Raw genomic sequence first — 23,079 nt, 5'->3', positions numbered from 1 at the left:
TTTATGGGTTTTGTCAGTAGTGTAGCCTGCGATTACGGCAAAAGCAACTTTTTAATAAATGTCTCATTTGTGTTTGAGTCTGTGCTAAACATAGTTCCAAACCAGTTAGATGGCATTTTGAAAGAAATATTTTAAAAGGTGGAAATATCTAGACACTTTTGATATAATTTCTTTAAAAAGCAATGGAAGGGTTTTATATTTGTGTCTTTGTCTCTAGATTTTTGACTTTGATTTTATGTTTGCCTGTCTTGTCTTCTGTGATTCTTCCCTAAACTCAGAAGCTAGTCTGGTCCTAAGACTACAGTTTTCTTTCCTTATTTCAGTTGAAAATTTACCTTTTCTGTTGTGGGAGAGGCATTTCAGTTTTTCAAAAGGGAAATTTAGGAAACTAAGGAGAAAATAAGCATAGGTGTAAATGAACAGAGAACAAATTATTGACTAACCTATTACTGTTTACAGAGAACAAATTATTGACTAACGTAGCATTGATTTGGCTGATGCTGTATAAGACAGCTATTCCTAGAGTCATTTTCCTTACCCTTACTATGTCTAACTGGAAGATTTGTCTAGTTGGTTATCTTTTCCATCTCCTGTTTGTCACTTTTTTTGTTTGTTTGTGATGGAGTTTTGTTCTTGTCATCCAGGCTGGAGTGCAGTGGCGTGATCCCAGTTCACTGCAACCTCCAACCCTGCCGGGCTCAAGCGATTCTCCTGCCACAGCCTCCCAAGTAGCTGAGATTACAGGCACGTGCCACCACGCCCAGCTAATTTTTGTATTTTTAGTAGAGGTGGGGTTTCGTGTTGGCCAGGCTGGTCTCGAACTCCTGACCTCAGGTAATCCACCTGCATCAGCCTCCCAAAGTGCTGGGATTACAGGCGTGAGCCACTGTGCCCAGCCTGTTTGTTGTTTTAAAATCAAATCCTTAGAGGAGTTATTCTTGATTCCTTAAGCCAAGTCTCTCTCTTCATTTGATGTGGTTGATAAGTTGAATTTCAGAACCGTTTGTTAGAAATGAGCTTTGTTACAAAAACGTACAGAGCGTTGAATAAATGAAGATTTTGTTAACATAGAACCAAATACTGGAATGCATATTTTATTGCCCTTTTATGCAGTAGTCCTAACAAATAGCTTCAGGAGCATGCTGAAGAATAAGGAAATAACAAGAGAACTTAGGAAAATTTGGTGAAGCACACTGAAACCGACAAGCATGGAGAATTTTGGTCCAGAATTTGAAGGCAAGATGATATGGTGCCAGCAAGAGCATGTGACTGATCAGATACTAGGTTAAAAGAAGGGGAGGAGACATAGTATTAAAGATGGTCTAAGGGATAATTGAGTTGGCGAATCTAAACTGAGGGGCAGAATAGTCAAAGGAGTGTAGGTTTACATGACAGGCAGAGTTAGACAGTGGCTTTATTGCAGACAATTTAAAACATGTAGAAGAGTGGAGGAAGAGTTTAATGACCCTCCAGTCATAGATGTGCCGCAGTTGTCAGGGTTTTACCAGTCTGGTTTCATCACCCCACACCCTCCAGCTTTTTAAATTACTTTTTTTTTTTGAGACAAGAGTCTCACTCTATCGCCCGGGCTGGAGTGCAATGGCACAATCTCGGCTTACTTGCAACCTCCGCCTCCTGGGGTCAAGCAGTTTTCCTGCTTCAGCCTCCTGAGTAGCTGGGATTACAGGCTCCCACCACCATGCCTGGCTAGTTTTTGTATTTTTAGTAGAGAATGGGTTTTCACCATGTTGGCCAAGCTGGTCTCAAACTCCTGACCTCAAGTGAGCCACCTGCCTTGGCCTCCCAGATTGCTGGGATTACAGGCATGAGCCACTGCGCCCGGCCTTAAATTGCTTTTGATTTTTTTTGTTTTGCTTTTTCCTGGAGTATATTAAAGCAATCTTTGACATGTTTCACACATTAAAAAGTCAGCATTGTAGCATATATCTCTGAAAGATAAGTGCCGTTCCCGTGACAATGCCAATATCACACCTAATAAGATTAATAATTTATTCGTGTCTAATTCATGTTTAAATTCCACTAGTTTCAGTAATGTTTCATTTATGATTATGTTGTTCAAATCAGGATCCAAACAGGATCCACATATCTGGTTTGATTTTTGGTTTTCTCTCTCAAGTCTGTAGCTGTTACTACTGTAACTGTTTCTCTTCCCTCCGTTTATTTGGTGAAGAAACTAGGTCATTACAGAATTTCCCAACATTCTGGATTTGTTAAGTTGCTTCTTTGTGTCATTTAATTAGCTTCTGTATTCGCTGCATTTCCTGTAGAGTGGGTTAGATCTGTAGTGAGGGTACACAGTAGACCTTTCTGCGATAGAAATTTTTTATATATGTGCTATCCATTACAGTAGCCACTAGCTATTGAATACTTGGATGGTGACTGGTGGGGCTGAGCAACTCTCAGTTTTTCTTTGTTGTTGTTGTTGTTGTTTTGAGATGGAGTTTCACTCTTTTGCCCAGGCTGGTATGATCTCAGCTCACCACAACCTCCACCTCCCAGGTTCAAGTAATTCTCCTGCCTCAGCCTCCTGAGTAGCTGGGATTACAGGCATGTGCCACCACACCTGGCTAATTTTGTGTTTTTAGTAGAGATGGGGTTTCTCCATGTTGGTCAGGCTGGTCTCGAACTCCCGACCTCAGGTAGTCCATCCGCCTCAGCCTCCCAAAGTGCTAGGATTACAGGCGTGAGCCACTGCGCTCGACTGAAACGATGTTTTAATTTTAATTAAATTTAAATGGCCTCATGTGGCTAGTGGCCTACCATATTGGACGGCACAGATCCAGGGGGTTGGTCAGATCCACGTTCAGTTTCTTTCACAAGAATACTTAATAAATGATATTGTGGCCTTCCTGTTACATCATTTCAGGAGGTATAGAATGTCTTTCTGATGATGCTAAAATTAGTAATTGATTTAGGTGTTGAAAGCTTAATCCATCTGTCACAAAGTTCCACATTGCCCTTTCATTTAATGTTTCTAACAGTCATTGATGATGATTGCCTAGGTCTATTATTTTGAGGTTTTTTATGTATTGGATTTATGATCAGTTACAGTCATCATTCTTTTTTGATGTTCACATTGTGCCATCTCTAGCCATTAGGAATTAACTAAGTTGGTTCCTGTATTTTTTAATTTCTACCCCCATTTATCTTTGATATTTGATAGTTCCTTGTTTTCTGGAACAGTAAGACGTCCCAGGCTCGTGTATGCTTCCTGCGTCATACCTGGAATCAGCCATCTTTCCAAGGAACCCTGATCCTTTTAATAGAAAATACTATTTGGAAGCAACAATTTGGATGCTGGCATGTTCATTCCTACTGGCTGTCATTGTTTCTGGGTCTTTTCAGTAGGTAGTGCTAGGTAAATCATGAATTAATGGTGAAATTTCAAATTTTTAAATACAGGCTAATTTGGGGCATTATACTTGTATCTTTTTTATCTTATGCTGAATATCTTGGTTCTTCAGATGATATTGTTACTTACATAAGTATCACAACGTGTATGTGTTTCTAAATAATACGGTATTTCTAGTAACAATAAGGCTGTTAAATTCAATTTGGGGTTTTGTTTTTCTTGTCTTTAGGACATATCCCACTAGAATGTAAAGTCAAAATACTGTACTTAAAGTCACTTGAAGTAATTTTTGTCTTTGTGTCATGCAGCCACCAACTTAATAGATTTATTTTGTTCTCTAATACTAGGATTTTTTTTTTTTTTTTTTTTTTTTAATTGTGTTGAGAGTATAATGTAGTTTTATATAGACAAAATAAGGTAGAGTCAGAATTCTGGCTTCTGTCCTTTTCCCTTCCATCTATAGATAACCATTTTTATTAAGTTTTGATTATATTTTGTTTCTTTTTGAAAATACAAGTAAATATATAGATTTTTATATGCTCCCCTTTTACATAATAAAATGCAGCCTGCTTTGTACATTTCCATTTTTAACCTAAACACATATCCTAGAGATCACTCCATATAAGAATGTAGCCATCTTCCTCATTGCTTTGTACTTTGCATTTTATGTGTTACATTTTATGGATGTACTGTAATTTATTTAACCACTCTCCATTTGGTGAATATTTGAGTTGTTTTCAGCTGTATGTTACTATGAATAATGCGAGAATGAACCATAGAGCAGCATTTTGCATGTGTCATTGCATATTTTTTGCCAGTGTATCTTGGGGAAGCCTACAAGTAAAATTGCTAGGTAATTTCACCATTACATTTCTCTGCATATGAGTTGAAGCATTTTGCATTCCCACCCACAGTGTTTGAAAGTACTGTTCTCAAATGGAGGAATATGAGGCTGGTGTTTTTGTTGTTGTTGTTGTTGTTGTTTTTTAATAAAGTTAGTATGAGTAACCATATTGGTCATGTTTTACTTAAATTGATAGTGAGGCCTTTAAGATGGCTTTTACTTATCTCAGGAGCTTTAGAAATTATATATTCCCAGACCCTGATGATACTCGATTTAATTGGTTATGGTAGTTGGGGGCATTTGCTTTTTTTTTTTCTCTCTCCTTGATGATACTGTGCCACAAGGATTGAGAATCTCAGATTATAATACTACCTTTCCTTCTATTCAAATAGTAGGGAATTTGACTATTAAAAAGCACTTATTCTGGCCAGGCGCAGTGGCTCACGCCTATAATCCCAGCACTTCGGGAGGCCCAGGTGGATGGATCACCTGAGGTCAGGAGACCAGCCTGGCCAACATGGCAAAACCCCATCTCTACTAAAAATACGAAAAATTCAGCGTGCTGGTGCGTGCCTGTAATCCCAGCTACTCAGTAGAGTGAGGCAGGAGAATCGCTTGAACCTTGCAGGTGGAGGTTGCGGTGAGCCGAGATTGCGCCACTGTACTCTGGCCTGGGCAACAGAGCGAGATTCTGTCTCAAATAATAAAAATAAGAAAGCAGTTACTCTGTGTATGTCTGTAATTTGTTTACAAATTTCTCTTTTGACAATAATTTTGCATTCAGCAAATATTTCCTAGTTGATAGGATAAGGAACCCAGAGATTCAGGTTGTGACTTAAAACTCTTATAATGTCAATTCCAAATGTAGATAAATACAAAACAATGATTTATGAGACTATGTCTGTAACTTGTGGGGTTTTGGAAGTATTACTTCCAGCCATTTAGGCATATTTATTGGATGACCACTCCTGTCACAGGATTAAAGTTTAAAAAAAAAAAATCTGTCTTTAAATTTAATAGACACTGACTTGGACATAAAACCATCAGTAATCTAGGTTAAATATTAGCGTGAAAGCAAAAGTGACAACAGAAGCACACTCTACTATAATACTGATCATTGACCGATGTTCTCTAGTTAAAAGAATTTAAAAGAATCATCTGGTAATAGCGGCTTCAAAACTGAAAACCTTGCTACTTGGAATGTGGAATTTTGGGCCCTACCTGAGAGCTACAGAATCAGAATCTGCATTTAACAAAAGCTTCAAGTGATTGATAGGCACATTACAATTTAAGAAGAACTGATCTAATGGGTTTTAAATTAGTATATAAGAAATGCTGGATTTTTAAAATGAGGAATGATCAGTGAAACGTAGAACTTAATCTGAGACTGAGAATCTGAGACAGCTGTTTTCTATCTTTCTGTAGTGACATGGATAGCGTTGAGATTTGAAAGGGACATTAGGCTTACATATTCATTAAAGAGTGACCACAGGGTTTTTGTGGCTACCTAATTTTGTATGTTTCCAAGAAAAGTTTGACACCTGAGAATTTTTTAGTTCAAGTAAGCTATGTGTGGGATTATAATTTAAACTGATTCTACTAAAATGATTCTAACCATATGAAAATAATGTTTAGTCTATGCTAACAATTACAAAAGTTTGTATTTTTGTTCTAAAAGGAAACTGACTTATAATAGATGACTTTCTTGTAAGTCATGGTCAGTCTGCTTTTTGTTTAGTCAGAGATGTAGCTCCAATACTAGAACCAAATAGGAAACAGAGAGTCAAAAAGGGAACCAGTGATAGTTGATGTGCTTTTTTTCCCATCATTTTAATGATAATTTGTGAGCTACTATAAGTGGATTCTTTAGTGTATTTTACCACTTTTTAAGTGTTTTCTGATGCCTAAATATCAGTTCAATTAATACATTTAGGAATATTTTGAGGGCATAGCATTGTTTGTAAATGCTGGCATTTGGAGACTTATTTCCTGGCTTCTCAGTGTGCCAGTATGACCGTTATAAAAGTATTTGGTGTTAGAATATGACTTTTTAATGTGTTGATGCTTGAATAGAGCTACTCTCAAGCTGGAGTAACTGAAACTGAATGGACAAGTGGATCTTCAAAAGGCGGACCTCTGCAGGCATTAACTAGGGAGTCTACAAGAGGGTCAAGAAGAACTCCAAGGAAAAGGGTGATGCAAGGCTTATTCCTTAGAATTGAGTTTTCAGATTGGTAGGGTTTTAGTATTATTTTATATTTATTGTTTTTGTTTTGTTTTCAAACTAACAGGTGGAAACTTCAGAACATTTTCGTATAGATGGTCCAGTAATTTCAGAGAGTACTCCCATAGCTGAAACTATAATGGCTTCAAGCAACGAATCCTTAGTAAATATGTTTCATAAACTATACAAGTGGTATTCTTTGTAAATTACCCTTTAATTGGAAATGGGGAGGTGGTGAATTTTCGCAAATCTCAAATTTACATTTTTTTTTAACAATTTTAAACGGATTTTCCCCATGTAGTTCTGAATTTTAGGATTTTCCTATAATATCCAATGTATGTAAAGAAATCTAATTCATTGTACAAGAAAGTATAAGGATATTTTTTGTTAAAATATTTGAAGAATGAGGCTTCACATGTGAGGCACTAAGTTGTGTTTGTAGGCACTGTTGCTTAAATCTTTACTAAGGGAAAATTTCTAATATTACAGAGATAAAATATCTTTCTTTTCTTTTTAAGTGTCTGTGTTATGTTTGGATAATTCTGAGTCTGAATAATTTGAATCTTGGCAGGTTGTCAATAGGGTGACTGGAAATTTCAAGCATGCATCTCCTATTCTGCCAATCACTGAATTCTCAGACATACCCAGAAGAGCACCAAAGAAACCATTGACAAGAGCTGAAGTAAATGAATACAATTTAGATCGATGCTATCATTGATCTTTCAAAGAGGAAATATTTCTTTTTTTTTTGGAGTGGGAGGGAGCAGAGCTTTCTTTATTGGGTAGAGTGTGTAAATATGCATAAATTATTTTAAGGACACTTTTACTAGTGAAAACAAATTAACTAATATAGTATGACATGCTAATACTATCCTCTTGCCACTGTATCCCTCTTAAGTTCCAGTTTTCAAGGGAGTGGTCATTTGTGTTCTGCTTATAATATGTTCTGTTTGTCGTGGATGCAAGTTTGAAAGTGCTGCTGGGCTGTGAGGGAGGCTACACTTTATTTTGTTGGCGGGTCAGATAAGACACTTTATGATAACTTTATATGGTGCTGGAATGGGTTAACTCTTGTATAAGCTTGAAAGTACTAACTGCATGATGCATTTTAATTTGAATGAATCTTTACAAAAGGAGCTGAAACATTATTTTGTTCTGAACATAAAGGTAAACAGCAAAACAAGCTAAACATTATTTTATATTTTTTTAATTTGGGCATATTTCATTGACTATAATTTTAAAACAAATTTACTAACGGTTCATGTTAATTGAGTATCTTCTGTATTTTATCTTTTACTACAGAATTCTTAATAAATGAAGAAACAAATACTTTTTATTATTATTATTATTGGAAACAGAGTCTTGCTCCGTTACCCAGGCTGGAGTGCAGTGGCGCGATCTCAGCTCACTGCAACCTCTGCCTCCTGGGTTCAAGCGATTCTCCTGCCTCAGCTTCCTGAGTAGCCGGGATTACAGGTGCCCGTCACCACGCCCAGCTAATTTTTGTGTTTTTAGTAGAGACAGGGTTTCACCATGTTGGTCAGGCTGGTCTCAAACTCCTGACCTCAGGTCCACCCGCCTCAGCCTCCCAAAGTACTGGGATCATAGGTGTGAGCCACCGTGCCTGGCCCAACAATATACTTTAATAGTAAAAAACAGAAAATCAGTGAGGGAATTAGCATTGCCATGTTAGATTACTGAATTCCCCCCCCCCCGTTATTTGAATGTGTAGCAGTTTTTCACTCCAATAACCACATATATAAGGTATCTTCAAGAAATTTGAAGAGAGCCTTAGAAGCATGTGGATACCTAGATATTAATTTAGAAATGGCAGTTGTAAAATCTGTGATAGATGTAAGGGCGTTTTGTTCTCTAAAACTTACTATTTATGTTTTAATTATTGCACGTTTACACTAAATTTTAACTTGTGGTTGTTTGTTTGTTTGTTTCTTATTAGGTGGGAGAAAAAACAGAGGAAAGAAGAGTAGAAAGGGATATTCTTAAGGAAATGTTCCCCTATGAAGCATCTACACCAACAGGAATTAGGTATTCAGATACATTGAAACAAGTACTAGCATATTCTAGTAGGGAATCTTTATTTTTAATTATTCATCGCAAAGTTACTGTACCTCTGCTCAGAATTAAGCTGTTCTTTTGGAGCCAGGTACAGTGGTACATGCCTATAGTCCCAGCTACTCAAGAGACTAAGGCAGGTGGATTGCTTGAGCCTGGAGTTCAAGACCAGTCTGGGCAACATAATGAGATTCTGTCTACTCCCCGACTCTTAAATAAATAAGTGAATGAACTGTTCTTTTGGGAGCAGTTTAATTCCCCTAAGCCCACCAGTAAATATCCTTGGAAGTTGAATGAGTTTCAAAATTGCATTGGTAAATGGAGGATTTTAAATAAATCATTTACTTACTACTTAATTTATATGTTAAAATCTAAACGAAAATCTAGTGAGAAATACTTTTTCCTCCTGAATTTCTCTTTAATAATTGAAAAGACTGTGTGTATATATCTTAATTTTTAACTGAAAGAAACACAACCAAAACTGTTTTGTTTTTCCTCTTTACTCCTAAACATTAGCTTTGAAGAGCCTTTCAGAAGGCGGTTTAGTGACTATTTATCAGTGTTCTGAATATTCTTTTCTAATAAAGGATGCATCTAACTTTTTTTTTTTTTGAGACGGAGTCTCAGTCTTGTCGCCCAGGCTGCAGTGCAGTGACACTATCTCAGCTCACTACAGCCTCCACCTCCCAGGTTCAAGCAGTCCTCCCCGCTCAGCCTCCCAAGTAGCTGGAATTGCACCCACCATCATGCCTGGCTAATTTTTGTAGAGACAGGGTTTCACCATGTTGGCCAGGCTGGTCTTGAACTCCTGACTTCAGGTGATCTGCCCACCTCAGCCTCCCAAAGTGCTGGGATTACAGGCGTGAGCCACAACACCTGGCCCATCTTTTAAAATAGAAAATGTGTAGAAGTTTTAAATAGGCTGACTGACCTCACTGCTTTGTATGTATCAATTTTCTCTACTGTTATCTCAGGGAATGTGCTTGGAATTAGCAGTGGCAATGACATTTTATGTTATTTCTCTAAATCATGCCTTTATCTAAAATTATTTTTCTCTTCCTCCTTTCACTCCCAACAGTGCTAGTTGCCGCAGACCAATCAAAGGGGCTGCAGGCCGACCATTAGAACTCAGTGATTTCAGGATGGAGGAGTCTTTTTCATCTAAATATGTTCCTAAGTATGTTCCCTTGGCAGATGTCAAGTCAGAAAAGACAAAAAAGGGACGCTCCATTCCCGTATGGATAAAAATTTTGCTGTTTGTTATTGTGGCAGTTTTTTTGTTTTTGGTCTACCAAGCTATGGAAACCAACCAAGTAAATCCCTTCTCTCATTTTCTTCATGTTGACCCTAGAAAATCCAACTGAATGGTATCTCTTTGGCACATTCAACTTGGTCTCCTATTTTTAATAACTGTATTGAAAAACATTTGTGTACACTTGTTGACTCCAAGAACTAAAAATAATGTGATTTTGCCTCAATAAATGTAGTATTTCATTGAAAAGCAAACAAAATATATAGGAATGGACTTCATTAAAATGTTTTTGAACTTTGGACTAGTAGGGAGATCACTTTGTGCCATATGAATAATCTTTTTTAGCTCTGAAACTTTTTGTAGGCTTTATTTTTTTAATGTGAGCATCTTATTTCATTTTTGAAAAAATGTATATGTTTTTTGTGTATTTGGGAAACAAGAAGGGCGAAACATGGTAGTATAATGTGAAGCTACACATTTAAATACTTAGAATTCTTACAGAAAAGATTTTAAGAATTATTCTCTGCTGAATAAAAACTACAAATATGTGAAACATAATGAAATTCAGTAAGAGGAAAAGTAACTCGGTTGTACTTTTTGTAACTGCAACAAAGTTTGATGGTGTTTATGAGGAAAAGTACAGCAATAATCTCTTCTGTAACCTTTATTAATAGTAATATTCTTGTAGCCCTGTCATACTCACTTTTTAAAACACAGTATCATGAAAGTCCTACTTCAGTGAGACCCATTTACATACAGTAGATTTTTAGCAGAGATCGTTTAGTGTAACATACATATTTTAGAGAATTGTTAGCTGGCTATACATGTTTTGAAAAGCTGTTTGGCTAGCTATAAGGCTATAATTGGAAATTTGTATTTTTTATTTACAGCAAAACATTTATTCAGTCATCCAGTTTGCTACCAAAATACATTTTAGATAAGTGTGTGTATGTTTGTTTAGAAGTTAGAAATTGTAAACACTGGTCTTATGTTTCATTTGGATTCATTATTGCATTGTCTTGTTACCAGAAACAAATTTTGCCAGGCTTTTTTTGCCCTATATTTCCCAGCATAATTTGATTAGAAAGTACAAAAAGGGCTGGGCGCGGTGGCTCACGCCTGTAATCCCAGCACTTTCGGAGGCCAAGGCGGGTGGATCACGAGGTCAAGAGATCAAGACCATCCTGGCCAACATGGTGAAACCCCGTCTCTACTAAAAATACAAAAAAAATAGTTGGGTGTGGTGGTGCACGCCTGTAGTCCCATCTACTAGGGAGACTGAGGCAGGAGAGTCATTTGAACCCGGGAGACGGAGGTTGCAGTGAGCCGAGATTACATCACCACACTCCAGCCTGGCAACAGAGCGAGATTCCATCTCAACAAAAAGAAAGTACAAAAAGGACTTGCTTTTATATTACATCAGAAGCAGTAGTTAATAAAGTTGTATACTCTGAATAAGAGATGGGCATTATGATTTTTTTTTTTTTTTTTTTTTTTGAGATGGAGTCTTGCTCTTGTCACCCAGGCTGTAGTGCAGTGGCACAATCTGGACTCAGTGCAATCTCTGCCTCCCAGGTTCAAGCAAGTTTCCTGCCTCGGCAGAGTGGGGGTTTCACAATGTTGGCCAGGCTGGTCTCGAACTCCTGACCTCAAGTGATCTGCCCTCCTCGGCTTCCCAAAGTGCTGGGATTACAGGTGTGAGCCACTGTGCCTGGCCAGCATTATGATTTTGTGTACTCTTGAAATGGTTATCTTTGTGATGGTTTTTTTTTTTGTTTTTTTTTGTTTTTTTTGTTTTTGCTGAAACTTACCTCATGAATAACTTGGTTATGTAAAGTAGTAGGTGATTAAAATTTCAGTAGAATCAAATAAGACATAAAAATTTTAAACTGACTCATTTGAGTTTCAACTTTACAGTCATTGGCCATAAAGCACACTAAAAATGTAAGTTATTTTTAAATACATCTGAAATAAAAATACTTATTAAAAAGGAAGAAGCTGAAGATGTATATTTAGACCAGCACACAATTTTGATTTCAATTAGCCTTATTCTGATATTTAGCTTTTAGATCTTTCGTACACATTTTCACGTACTTTGCAATTGAGACCAGAAGGACTTGAAGGTCTTTCTGCAGAATGAGTGGGTCCTTGCAAAGTGAGTGGGAAACTTACTCCTAGATCAGAAATGTTTGCCTGTCTGAGTAAAAGTGTTTCTTTGAGATGAGCCATAGAAGGGGCACCTTTTACCCAACTTTTCTTTGTTTTTAAACTTTGTTTCCCATACTGTTTTCAGCCTTTTGTTTATGATTAGAAATCGTAAGAAGCTTCATTTAGTGTTTAAAAATGTGGGAAGATAAATCAGACTTAACATGTATCTAAGATCAATTCACTTAAAAGTATGGTCCAAATAGCAAAAATAGGACCAGGTGAAACATGTAGTCATTTTTTAAAAAACATGTACTTGGTCTTTTGTGTGTGTCTGTTTTATTCCATTAGAATAAATGTGTCCTTGATGTAAATGCAAAGCATTTCTTCCTGATTAAATTGTAGATGTAGACTTTACAATATAATTCAATAATAAAAAGTAATTAACCTCTAGTTTTGTCGTTGCAATAAATGGTTTTCAGATAGCATAAACTGTGATTTGTGGATAACATTTCTTATGTGGTATTATGGATTATTGTGTTTTATTTCAGTCTGTTCATATGTCTTCTTATCATTATAATCAGGTTCTCATTTATTCAAAGGTAAGCAATATGTCGCAATTGTATTCACAGAATGACATTAAGAAGTGCTCCAAGGCACCTCTCCCACACTTAGTTCCTTTTTCCCACCAGTTTTACTGTCTTTAGTATTTACCTATGACCCTTATGATTGTTAGTCTTGCTTTGAGACTAAGCCAGTGTCACTGTGATACGATGGAGCTGTGCTCACAAGATGAAAGTGCCATTATGTCTTCGTCATTCATGTGTCCCAGAGGTGTTTCTCAAGGTGGTATAGACACCAAAATTAATGAGAAAGCAAATCACATCAAAGGCTTAAAACAACAAGTTTTATTGCATGCTTACCATGTGCCTGGGTACTTTTCTGTGTGCTTAATATGTATTCACTCAATCCTCACGATAATCCTATGGAGTAGGCATTTTCGTAATCTCATTACAAATGAGGAAATTGATGGTTAGAGGTGTTAAGAAACTTCGTCATGTTTGCACACAGCTGAGAAGTGATGGATCTGGTTGCATGTAATATGGCAGAGAGAACCTAAAAGACCAAACAATTCTGTTTACATGCTTTAAACCAGTTCTTCTGTGTTCAGCCCTGCTCCTTTCACAACTTTGGTGGTGCCTTTTAAGTTTCAAACTTCTGAAGCGTTCTTTTAGGTAAAGTAGCTCACTCCTACGTTTTTGTTTTTGTTTTCTTTGAGACAAGGTCTCACTTATTCTTTCTCTGTGGCTATTTAAATTTAAACCTGGCCGAGTGCGGTGGCTCACACCTGCAGTCCTAGCACTTTGGGAGGCTGAGGCAGGCAGATCAGCTGAGACCAGCCTGGCCAACATGGCAAGACAATTTTTAATCTCTACTAAAAATAGAAAAATTAGCAGGGTGTGGTGGTGGGTGCCTGCAATCCCAGCTACTCGGTAAGCTGAGGCAGAAAAATCACCCGAACCTGGGAGACGGAGGTAGCACTCCAGCCTGGGTGACAGAGTGAGACTCCATCTCAAAAAAAAAATAATAATTAATAATAAATTTAAGCCTTTAATTTTGTTAATTCTTTTTCTGTTTCTTAATCTTTTTTTTTTTTTTTTTTTTTGACAGAATCTAGCTCTGTTGCCCAAGCTGGAGTGCAGTGGCGCCATCTTGGCTCACTGCACCCTCTGCCTCCCGGGTTCAAGTGACTCTCCTGTCTCTGCTTCCCGAGTAGCTGGGACTACAAGTGCGCCAACATGCCCAGCTAATTTTTGTATCTTTAGTAGAGACGGGGTTTCGCCATGTTGGCCAGGCTGGTCTTGAATGCCTGACCTCAGGTGATCCTCCTAAAGTGCTGGGATTACAGGCGTGAGCCACCACACCTGACCTAATTTTTTTTTTTTTTTTTTAAATATTCCAAGCAGCTTTTGAAGTATCTTTTGCTATCTCACTCTACCTCTTTGTCATTGTGTTAAACACTTTTTTATTCCTTGTCAGTATTCAAGTCTCAGTAGAAAGAGGCTGTAAGCCTGTCACCTTGAATTGATGGTCACTGAGAGCTTTTCAGAATTCACGTATCATCCTTTCCACCACCGATTTGTGGAGAAAGTAGAGGAGCAGACATAGGGTTTGAGTGCAGGGGGACTCCATGTGTTCTGTTAAGTTCTCCTGATTATGGAATCATTAGTTGAACTGACAACATTTATACTATTTTTACAGTGTTTTTAAATGGATTGAAATTTATTGGTTACCAAATTTTGCCACTTAATGCAACAGACATTTGATGCTTCCTCTGTGGTAAATACAATGTGTAGTTGATGGTGCATGGGTGCAATTTTAGAATTTTCTTTGAACTTACGTTGAGGCATTCTTTGGGGAAGTTGTTTATTTTAAAAGCATTTGACGCTTGGTGTGGTAGCGCATGCCTGTATTCCCAGCACTTTGGGAGGTGGGAAGCCGAGGTGGGCGGGTCACCTGAGGTCAGGAGTTTCAAGACCAGCCTGGCCATGGTGAAACCTTGTCTCTACTAAAAATACAACATTTAGCTGGGTGTAGTGGCATATGCCTGCAGCCCCAGCTACTCAGAAGACTGAGGCAGGAGAATCGCTTGAACCTGGGAGGCAAAGGTTTCAGTGAGCCGAGATCGTGCCATTGCACTCTAGTCTGGGTGACAAGAGCAAAACTCCGTCTCAAAAATAATAGGCTGGGCGCGTTGGCTCATACCTGTAATCCCGGCACTTGGGGAGGCCGAAACTGGCGGATAACCTGAGGTCAGTTCGAGACCAGCCTGACCAATATGATGAAACCCCATCTCTACTAAAAATACAAAAATTAGCCGGGCCTGGTAATTAGTCAGGCGTGGTGGCATGCGCCTGTAATCCCAGCTACCCAGGAGGCTGAGACAGAAGAATCGCTTGAACCCAGGAGGTAGAGGTTTTAGTGAGCCGAAATCTTGCTATTGCACTCCAGCCTGGGCAGAAAGGGCAAAACTCCATCTCAAAAAATAATAATAAACATAATAAAATTGAAGCATATTGTCTATTAACTAATAACTTATTTAAATATTGCTATTGTTCATTATATTGAGAGAAACTAATAATGATCTTATAGTCAAAGAACTAAAAATTTGCTTATTTGGAATAAATCAAAGCTGAGTATGAAAATTCAGTCCTGACAATAGACCACTAATGACTTTATTGTCCAGAAATTAACACATTGGTCTTGTGACAGTGAATACATTTTCCTTCCTTTTGGAGGAAGGGGATGTAAGCCTTTAGCAGCTATAAATGCATTTCCAACTTATGTTTATGATGAGTTTATTGGGACATATACCCCATCATAAGTTGAGGAGCATCTGTACATGTCACATCATGATGGACCCAACAGACAATGTTGAATGGAGCTAGCCAGGAAAAAGTAGGGCATTATTCCATTCAAAATTCTTTATGTAGAAAAGTAAAAATAGTCCATGGCAATAGAAGTCAGAATACTACTCACCTTTAGGGAGGAGTATGAGAGATTCTTGCAAGGTGATAGAAATGTTTCGTGTCTTGGCCAGGCGTGGTGGCTTTTGCCTGTATTCCCAGCTCCTGGGAGGCCAAGGCAGGAGGATCACATAAGTCCAGGAATACAAAACCAGGCTGGTCAACATAGTGAGACCCTATTTCTTTTCCTTTTTTTTTCTTTGTAGGAAAAATACAGGTGTGGTGACGCATGCCTGTAGTCCCAGCTACTCTGGAGTCAACCCTATCTTTAAAAAAAAAAAAAAATTATCCAAACTGAAGCAAGGAGAGGAAAAGGCTAAAAGGAACCGCAACAAAGCCTCAGTAACCTGTGTGTGAGACAGTATCTAGCAGTCTTTTTTTTTTTTTTTTTTTTGAGATGAAGTTTTCACTCTTGTCACCCAGGCTGGGCGTGATCTCGGCTCACGGCAACTTTCGCCTCCCAGGTTCAAGCTATTCTCCTGCCTCAGCCTCCCGAGTAACGGATTGCAGGCATGCACCTCCACTCCCGGCTAATTTTGTATTTTTAGTAGAGACGGGGGTTTGTCCATGTTGGTCAGGCTGGTCTCGAACTCCTGATCTGCCCACCTTGGCCTCCCAAAGTGCTAGGATTACCAGGCGTGAGCCACTGCGCCCGGCCAATATCTAGCAGTCTTTCATAGATGTAATGGTAATACCAGGGGAGGAGAGAGAGTGAAGGGGGAAAAAATTTCTTAAGAAATGGCTGAAAATTTACTAAGTTCGTAAAAACGATATAAGCCCAAGTATAGGACGTTCAAGTGACCCCAAAACAAAGTCAAACAAGGCAACTTTAGTGAAGCTATTCAAACAATGAAAGACAACTTAGCAACTGGAGAAAACTATACACATGACATGGGTAAACAGCAATTAGTTACTACTAATTAGTGCAAGTCAGAGAGTAATGAAACATCTTTAAAGTGATGAAAGAAATAACCAGTGTAGATACCCAGCAAAAATATCCTTCAAAATAAAGGTATCTTCAGGTAAAACTACAAATGGAAAAGAATACTAGATTTAAAACTGGAATTACACAAAGGAATGAAGAGTGCCAGAAATGGTAAATTCATGGCTAAAGACTTAATTGTTTTTATTTCTTTAAAAGGTAGTTTACTGTTCAATACAAAATTGTAATCTTGTATTGTGGGATATGAAATGTAAAGTACATGTCAATAAAGACAATATTGTTATCAAGTTCTTGTATGTAGATTAATATTATTTGAAGATAGACTGTAATAGGTTAAAGATGCATATTGTAAACCCTAAGGTAGCCATTAATAACAAAACAGGTAAAGCTAGTAAACCAATGGAGTACATAAAATGTAATAGAAGAAGACTCAATCCAAAATAAAATGGGAAAAGAGGAAAAAACACTGGAGGGATGGGAAAAGTAGAAAACAAGTAATAAGATGATAGTCTTAAATCCAACTATAGATGCTCCTTGATTTACATTGGGTTTATCCAGATGTTACGCCATCATAAGTCAAGGGGTATACTCAACTTGTGTTGCTTTAGCAGCATCATAAAATCAAAAAATGGTAAATCGAACTATCTTCTTTTTTTCTGAAGCGGAATCTTGCTCTGTTGCCAGGCTAGAGTGCAGTGGCACAATCTTGGCTCACTGCAGCCTCCCCATCCCGGGTTCAAGCGATTCTGCCTCATCCTCCCAAGTAGCTGGGACTACAGGCATGCGCCACTATGCGCAGCTAGTTTTTTGTATTTTAGTAGAGATGGGGTTTCACCATGTTGGCCAGGATGGTCTCGATCTCCTGACCTCATGATCTGCCCACCTCAGCCTCCCAAACTGCTGGGATTGTAGGAGTCTCCTGACTCCCAAAGAGGTGGGATTACAGGCGTGAGCCACCGCACCCTGCCTCGAACTATCTTAAATTAGGGACTGTCTATATATCATTGTATTAGAAGTGATTTAAGAAAGTTGATGAATTTGTGTTGGGCCACATGAAGCCGTGGGCTGCGGGTTGGACAACTTTGGTCTAAATTAAAAGGTGGAGATTGTCAGATTGGATTTTTTAAAGTAAGATCCAACTATATGCTGTCTACAAGAAACATTTAAAATACAGAGTTACAGGTTTAAAATGAATGAAAGAGTACACCATGAAAAAACTATAATAAATCCAGAATGGTTACATTAATACCAAAGTAGACTTTAAGAAAAGGATTATTACTGTAGATTTTTAAAAAGACACTCAGGCCAGGCATGGTGGCTCACGCATGTAATCCCAGCACTTTGGGAGGCTGAGGTGGGCAGATTACGAGGTCGGGAGATCCAGACCATCCTGACTAAACACGGTGAAACCCCGTCTCTACTAAAAAAACAAAAAAAAATAGCCGGATGTGGTGGTGGGCGCCTGTAGTCCCAGCTACTTGGGAGGCTGAGGCAGGAGAATAGCGTGAACCCGGGAGGTGGAGCTTGCAGTGAGCTGAGAGCGCACCACTGCCCTCCAGCCTGGATGACAGAGCGAGATTCTGTCTCAAAAATTAAAATAAAAATGAAAAGACATTCATAAAGGGTCAGTTTATTAAAAAGACAAAATCCTAAATGTGTGTGCACCCAGTAACAAAACTTCCAAATACATGAAGCAAAACGTGACAGAATCAAAAGGAGAAATAGACAAATACCAAGTCTAGTTGGAGATTTCGACACACTTCTTTCAGTAACTGTTATAACAAAAATTCAGCAAGTTTATAAAAGACATTAACAATACCTTCAACTAATTTGACGTAATTGACGTTTATAGAATTCTACATCCAGTGACAGCAGAATACACATTCTTCTCAAAGGCACATGGAGCATTCATAAAGATAGAATTTTTGTTGGGTAATATGTCTCAATGAAGTCTCAAAAAAACAAACTATACTTTCTCATCAGGATAGAATTAAAAGTCAACAAAAAGATACCTGGAAAATCCTCAAATATTTGGAAGTTAAATACCATAATTAAATCCATGGGCCAAAGAAATCACAAGGGAATGTATTTTGAACCAAATGATAATGCAAATAATAATGCAAATTTAATATAATTACATGTATCTGCATACACAGAAAATATTTGCATTATATAGATCTGACAACTTGTATTCAGAATATATAAAGAAAACCTAAAGAATTGGCCAGGCATGGTGGCTCACGCCTGTAATCCTACCACTCTGGGAGGCCGAGGCGAGTGGATCACGAGGTCTGGAGTTTCAGACCAGCCTTGCCAATATGGTGAAACCATCTCTACTAAAAATACAAAAGTTAGCCGAGCATGGTGGCGCGGGCCTATAGTCCCAGCTACTTGGGAGGCTGAGGCAGAAGAATCACTTGAACCCGGGAGGCAGAGGTTGTAGTGGGCCGAGATTGCACCACTGCACTCCAGCCTGGGTGACAGAGCAAGACTCCATCTCGAAAAAAAAAAAAAAAGTCGAAAGAATTGCAAGTTTCAGCAGATATTTAACAAAATATAGGAATGGCTAATAACCACTGGTGAAACATTATTAGTATTCAGAGGAATGCAAATTAAAATTACGATGAGCTACGTACCCATTGGAATGGCTGAAATTGAAAAGCTTGACAACAAAATATTGAGGATGTGGAGAAGCTGGAACTCATACATTGCTGGTGGGAGTGGCCGGGCGCGGTGGCTAAAGCCTGTAATCCCAGCACTTTGAGAGGCTGAGACGGGCGGATCACTAGCTCAGGAGATCGAGACCATCCTGGCTAACATGGTGAAACCCCGTCTCTACTAAAAAATAAAAAAAACTAGCTGGGCGAGGTGGCGGGCGCCTGTAGTCCCAGCTACTCGGGAGGCTGAGGCAAGAGAATGGCGTGAACCCGGGAGGCGGAGGTTGCAGTGAGCTGAGATCCGGCCACTGCACTCCAGCCTGGGCGACAGAGCGAGACTCCGTCTCAAAAAAAACCTTGCTGGTGGGAGTGTAAAACATTTGAAAAACAGTTTGGCAATTTTTGCATATTGTTAAGCATACACTTACCATAAGATGCAGTAATTCCACTCCTAAGCATTTTCTGAAGAGAAGTGGAAACGTGTCTACAGATTTTTTATTCGTAATAGCAAAAAAAAAACTAGAAACAATCCAAATATCTAGCACAATGGTTAAATTCTAGTATATGCATTCAGCCAGATTTAAAAAAGAAGTATTGATACACACAACAACATATGTGAATCTCAAAAATGCTGAGAAAAAGAAGCAAGGTGTTGCCGGGCACAGTGACTCACACCTGTAATCCCAACACTTTGGGAGTCCGAGGCGGGCCGATCACCTGAGGTCAGGGGTTTGAGACCAGCCTGGCCAACATGGTGAAACCCCGTCTCTACTAAAAATACAAAAATTAGCTGGGCATGGTGGTGTGTGTGCCTCTAATTCCATCTACTTGGGAGACTGAGGCAGGAGAATCGCTTGAACTCTTGAGGCTGAGATTGCAGTGAGCCAAGATCACGCTACTGCACTCCAGCCTGGGTGACAGAGCGAGACTTTCGTCTCAGAAAAAAAGAATAAAAAGGGGCTGGGCACAGTGGTTCACGCCTGTAACCCCAGAACTTTTGAAGGCTGAGGCAGGAGGATTGCCTGAATCCAAGAGTTCAAGACCAGCCTGGTCAACATAGTGAAACCTTATTTCTATTTAAAATATATATACTTTTTAAATGTATGAAGTTATGTGTGTGTGTATATATATATAATTTTTTCTTTTGAGACAGAGTCTCACTCTGTTGCCCAGGCTTGAGTGCAGTGGCCGGATCTCGGCTCACTGCAACCTCTGCTTCCCAGGTTCAGGTGATTCTCTTGCCTCAGCCTCCCGAGTAGCTGGGATTACAGGAGCATGCCACCACGCCCAGCTAATTTTTGTATTTTTTAGGAGAGATGGGGTTTTGCCATGTTGGCCAGGCTGGTCTTGAACTCCTGATCTCAGGTGATCCACCCTCCTATATGTGTGTGTGTGTGTGTGTGTGTGTATGTATATGTGTATATATAGAGAGAGAGAGAGGGAATCAAGAGAAGTGGAAACGTGTGTGTGTGTGTGTGTACATATATATATATATATATTTTTTTTTTTTTTTTTTTTTTTTAAGTATAAAAGGAGAGGCGACGTCCATTAGTTCACTTGACAGTGACACCTCCCCAGTGTTGTAGGAAGTAATTTTGCATGGGGGTATTTGGTTATTGTATAGCAATCGATAACACATATACAGAACACATAACAAAGACAGGATGCATGTTGTTTTAGTTTGTATTGCCACCACTGAAAGTCTAGCAGCTTGAAACAATGCCTACTTAATATCTCAGAAGTTCTGGCTCTGCGTGGCCCCTCTAGGTTCCTCGCTTAGGGCCTGGTAGGACCAAAATCAATGATCCAGCAGAGCTGCATTGTTTACTAGCGGCTCTGGGGAAGAATTCCCATACAAACTCATTCAGGATGTTGGCAGAATTCAATTCCTCCTTGGGGTTTCCACCTGGTCCCCTCTGTCTCCAAGCCAGCAAAGGAGGATTGAGTCTTCATGCTTTGAATCTCTCTGACTTTCCCTTCTGTCTCCTTCTTCTGCTTTTAAGGGTTCATGTGATTATACTAGGCCTATCTGGGTAACTCAGAATACTTTCCTGATTTTAACAATCACATCTATGATATAAAGTCCTTTTGTCATATAATGTAAAGCATTCACAGGATTAACACCAGCGGCTGAAGGTCATGGGAGTAGAAATTCTGCCTACTACACATGTTCCTGGAAACATTAATCAGAATTGACCATATGCTGAGCCATAAAGCAAGATCCCAAAGTTTCAAAAGAGTGCAGTAATTCATAATATGTTCTCTCAGTACAGTGGAACTGAGCTAGAAATCAATAAAGAACGATATTGATAAAATCCCCAACAGCTTGGAAATTAAGCACTGCACTTTCAAATAACTCATGATTCAAATAAACAATTGCAAAAGAAATTAGAAAATATTTTGTTCTGAATGATAATAAAGATACACGGGGTGTAATCAGTGATTAGAGTGAACATTATGTAGTAAAATTTGGAAAGCTTTCCATTTGAGATCAAGGATAAGACAAGGATATCCACCATCACCAGTTTTATTCAAGATTGTATTGGAATTGATAAAATAACAATGAGGCAGAAAAAAATAGTCATGAGTCGCTTAACAATGGGGATTCTGAGAAATGAATCATTGTCCAAGCACTGTAGAGTGTATTACACAAACTTAGATGGTACAGCCTACTACACACTTAGCTGATATATAGCCTATTGCTCCAAGGCTGCAAACTTGTACAGCATGTTATGGTACTGAATACTATAAGCAAATGTAACACAGTGGTAAGTATATGTGTATCATATTTAAACAGAAAAAGCATAGTAAAAATACTGTATGAAAGACTTAAAAAAAAAAAAAAAGGTACACCTATGTAGGGCAGTTACCATGAATGGAGCTTGCAGGACTGGAAGTTGGTCTGAGTGAGTCAGTGAGTGAATGGTGAGTGGATGTGAAGGCCTAGGACAGTTCTCTATGCTATTGTAGACTTTATAAACACTGTGCACTTAGGCCACATTCAATTTATTTTTAAATTTTTTTTTTTTTTTTTTTTGAGGCGGAATCTCGCTCTGTCGCCCGGACTGGAGTGCAGTGGCCGGATCTCAGCTCACTGCAAGCTCCGCCTCCCGGGTTCACGCCATTCTCCTGCCTCAGCCTCCCGAGTAGCTGGGACTACAGGCGCCCGCCACTTCGCCCGGCTAGTTTTTGTATTTTTAGTAGAGATGGGGTTTCACCGTGTTAGCCAGGATGGTCTCGATCTCCTGACCTCGTGATCCGCCCGTCTCGGCCTCCCAAAGTGCTGGGATTACAGGCTTGAGCCACCGCGCCCGGCCCTATTTTTAAATTTTTAATTTTTTAAATTTTTAAAATTTTCTTTCTTCAATAGTAAATTAACCTTAGCTTACCAAAGCTTTTTTTTTTTTTTGAGACTCACAATCTTGGCTCACTGCAACCTCCACTTCCCGGGTTCAAGTGATTCTCCTACCTCAAAGCCTCCTGAGTAGCTGGGACTACAGGCATGCGCCACCACACCCAGCTAATTTTTGTATTTTTCTTTTCTTTTTTTTTTTTTGAGACAGAGTCTCGCTCTGTCGCCCAGGCAGGAGTGCAGTGGCGCGATCTCCACTCACTGCAAGCTCCGCCTCCGGGGTTCACGCCATTCTCCTGCCTCAGCCTCCCATGTAGCTGGGACTACAGGCACCCACCACCTCACCCAGCTATTTTTTTTTTGTATTTTTAGTAGAGACGGGGTTTCACCGTGTTAGCCAGGGTGGTCTCGATCTCCTGACCTCGTGATCCGCCCGTCTTGGACTCCCAAAGTGCTGGGATTACAAGCGTGAGACACTGTGCCCGGCCTAATTTTTGTATTTTTCATAGAGACGGGGTTTCACCATTTTGGCCAGGCTGGTCTTGAACTCCTGACTTCAGGTGATCCGCCTGCCCCATCCTCCCAAAGTGCTGGGATTACAGGTGTGAGCCACTGCCCCCGGCCAACTTACCAAAACTGTTCTACTTCATAAATGTTTATTTTTTTAAACTTTTTTACTTTTTTGTGAT

General features: G+C 39.0%; 1 protein-coding gene across 4 annotated transcripts in view; it reads left to right on the top strand.

Annotated features, from left to right (window-relative positions):
• TMPO (thymopoietin) overlaps window positions 1–12,398 on the top strand; it is a 37,612-nt gene extending 25,214 nt beyond the window's left edge. Inside the window, exons 5-9 of one of the 4 annotated variants that reach the window (XM_033220967.1) lie at window positions 6,291–6,410; window positions 6,509–6,604; window positions 7,013–7,123; window positions 8,399–8,487; window positions 9,593–12,398. In XM_033220967.1, the coding sequence (XP_033076858.1) occupies window positions 6,291–6,410; window positions 6,509–6,604; window positions 7,013–7,123; window positions 8,399–8,487; window positions 9,593–9,878 (702 nt within the window). In that variant the 3' untranslated portion in view covers window positions 9,879–12,398. The remainder of the gene's footprint in view (window positions 1–6,290; window positions 6,411–6,508; window positions 6,605–7,012; window positions 7,124–8,398; window positions 8,488–9,592) is intronic. The other 3 variants (XM_033220968.1, XM_033220969.1, XM_033220970.1) reach the window with 3 other exon arrangements.
• The last annotated feature ends 10,681 nt before the right edge of the window (window positions 12,399–23,079 follow it).

This window comes from Trachypithecus francoisi, unplaced genomic scaffold (assembly GCF_009764315.1).
Source record: "Trachypithecus francoisi isolate TF-2019V2 unplaced genomic scaffold, Tfra_2.0 Lachesis_group11, whole genome shotgun sequence".
NCBI lineage: Eukaryota > Metazoa > Chordata > Mammalia > Primates > Cercopithecidae > Trachypithecus > Trachypithecus francoisi.
Note: the sequence above shows the minus strand (reverse complement) of the source record. Positions and strands in the feature narration are given on the sequence as shown.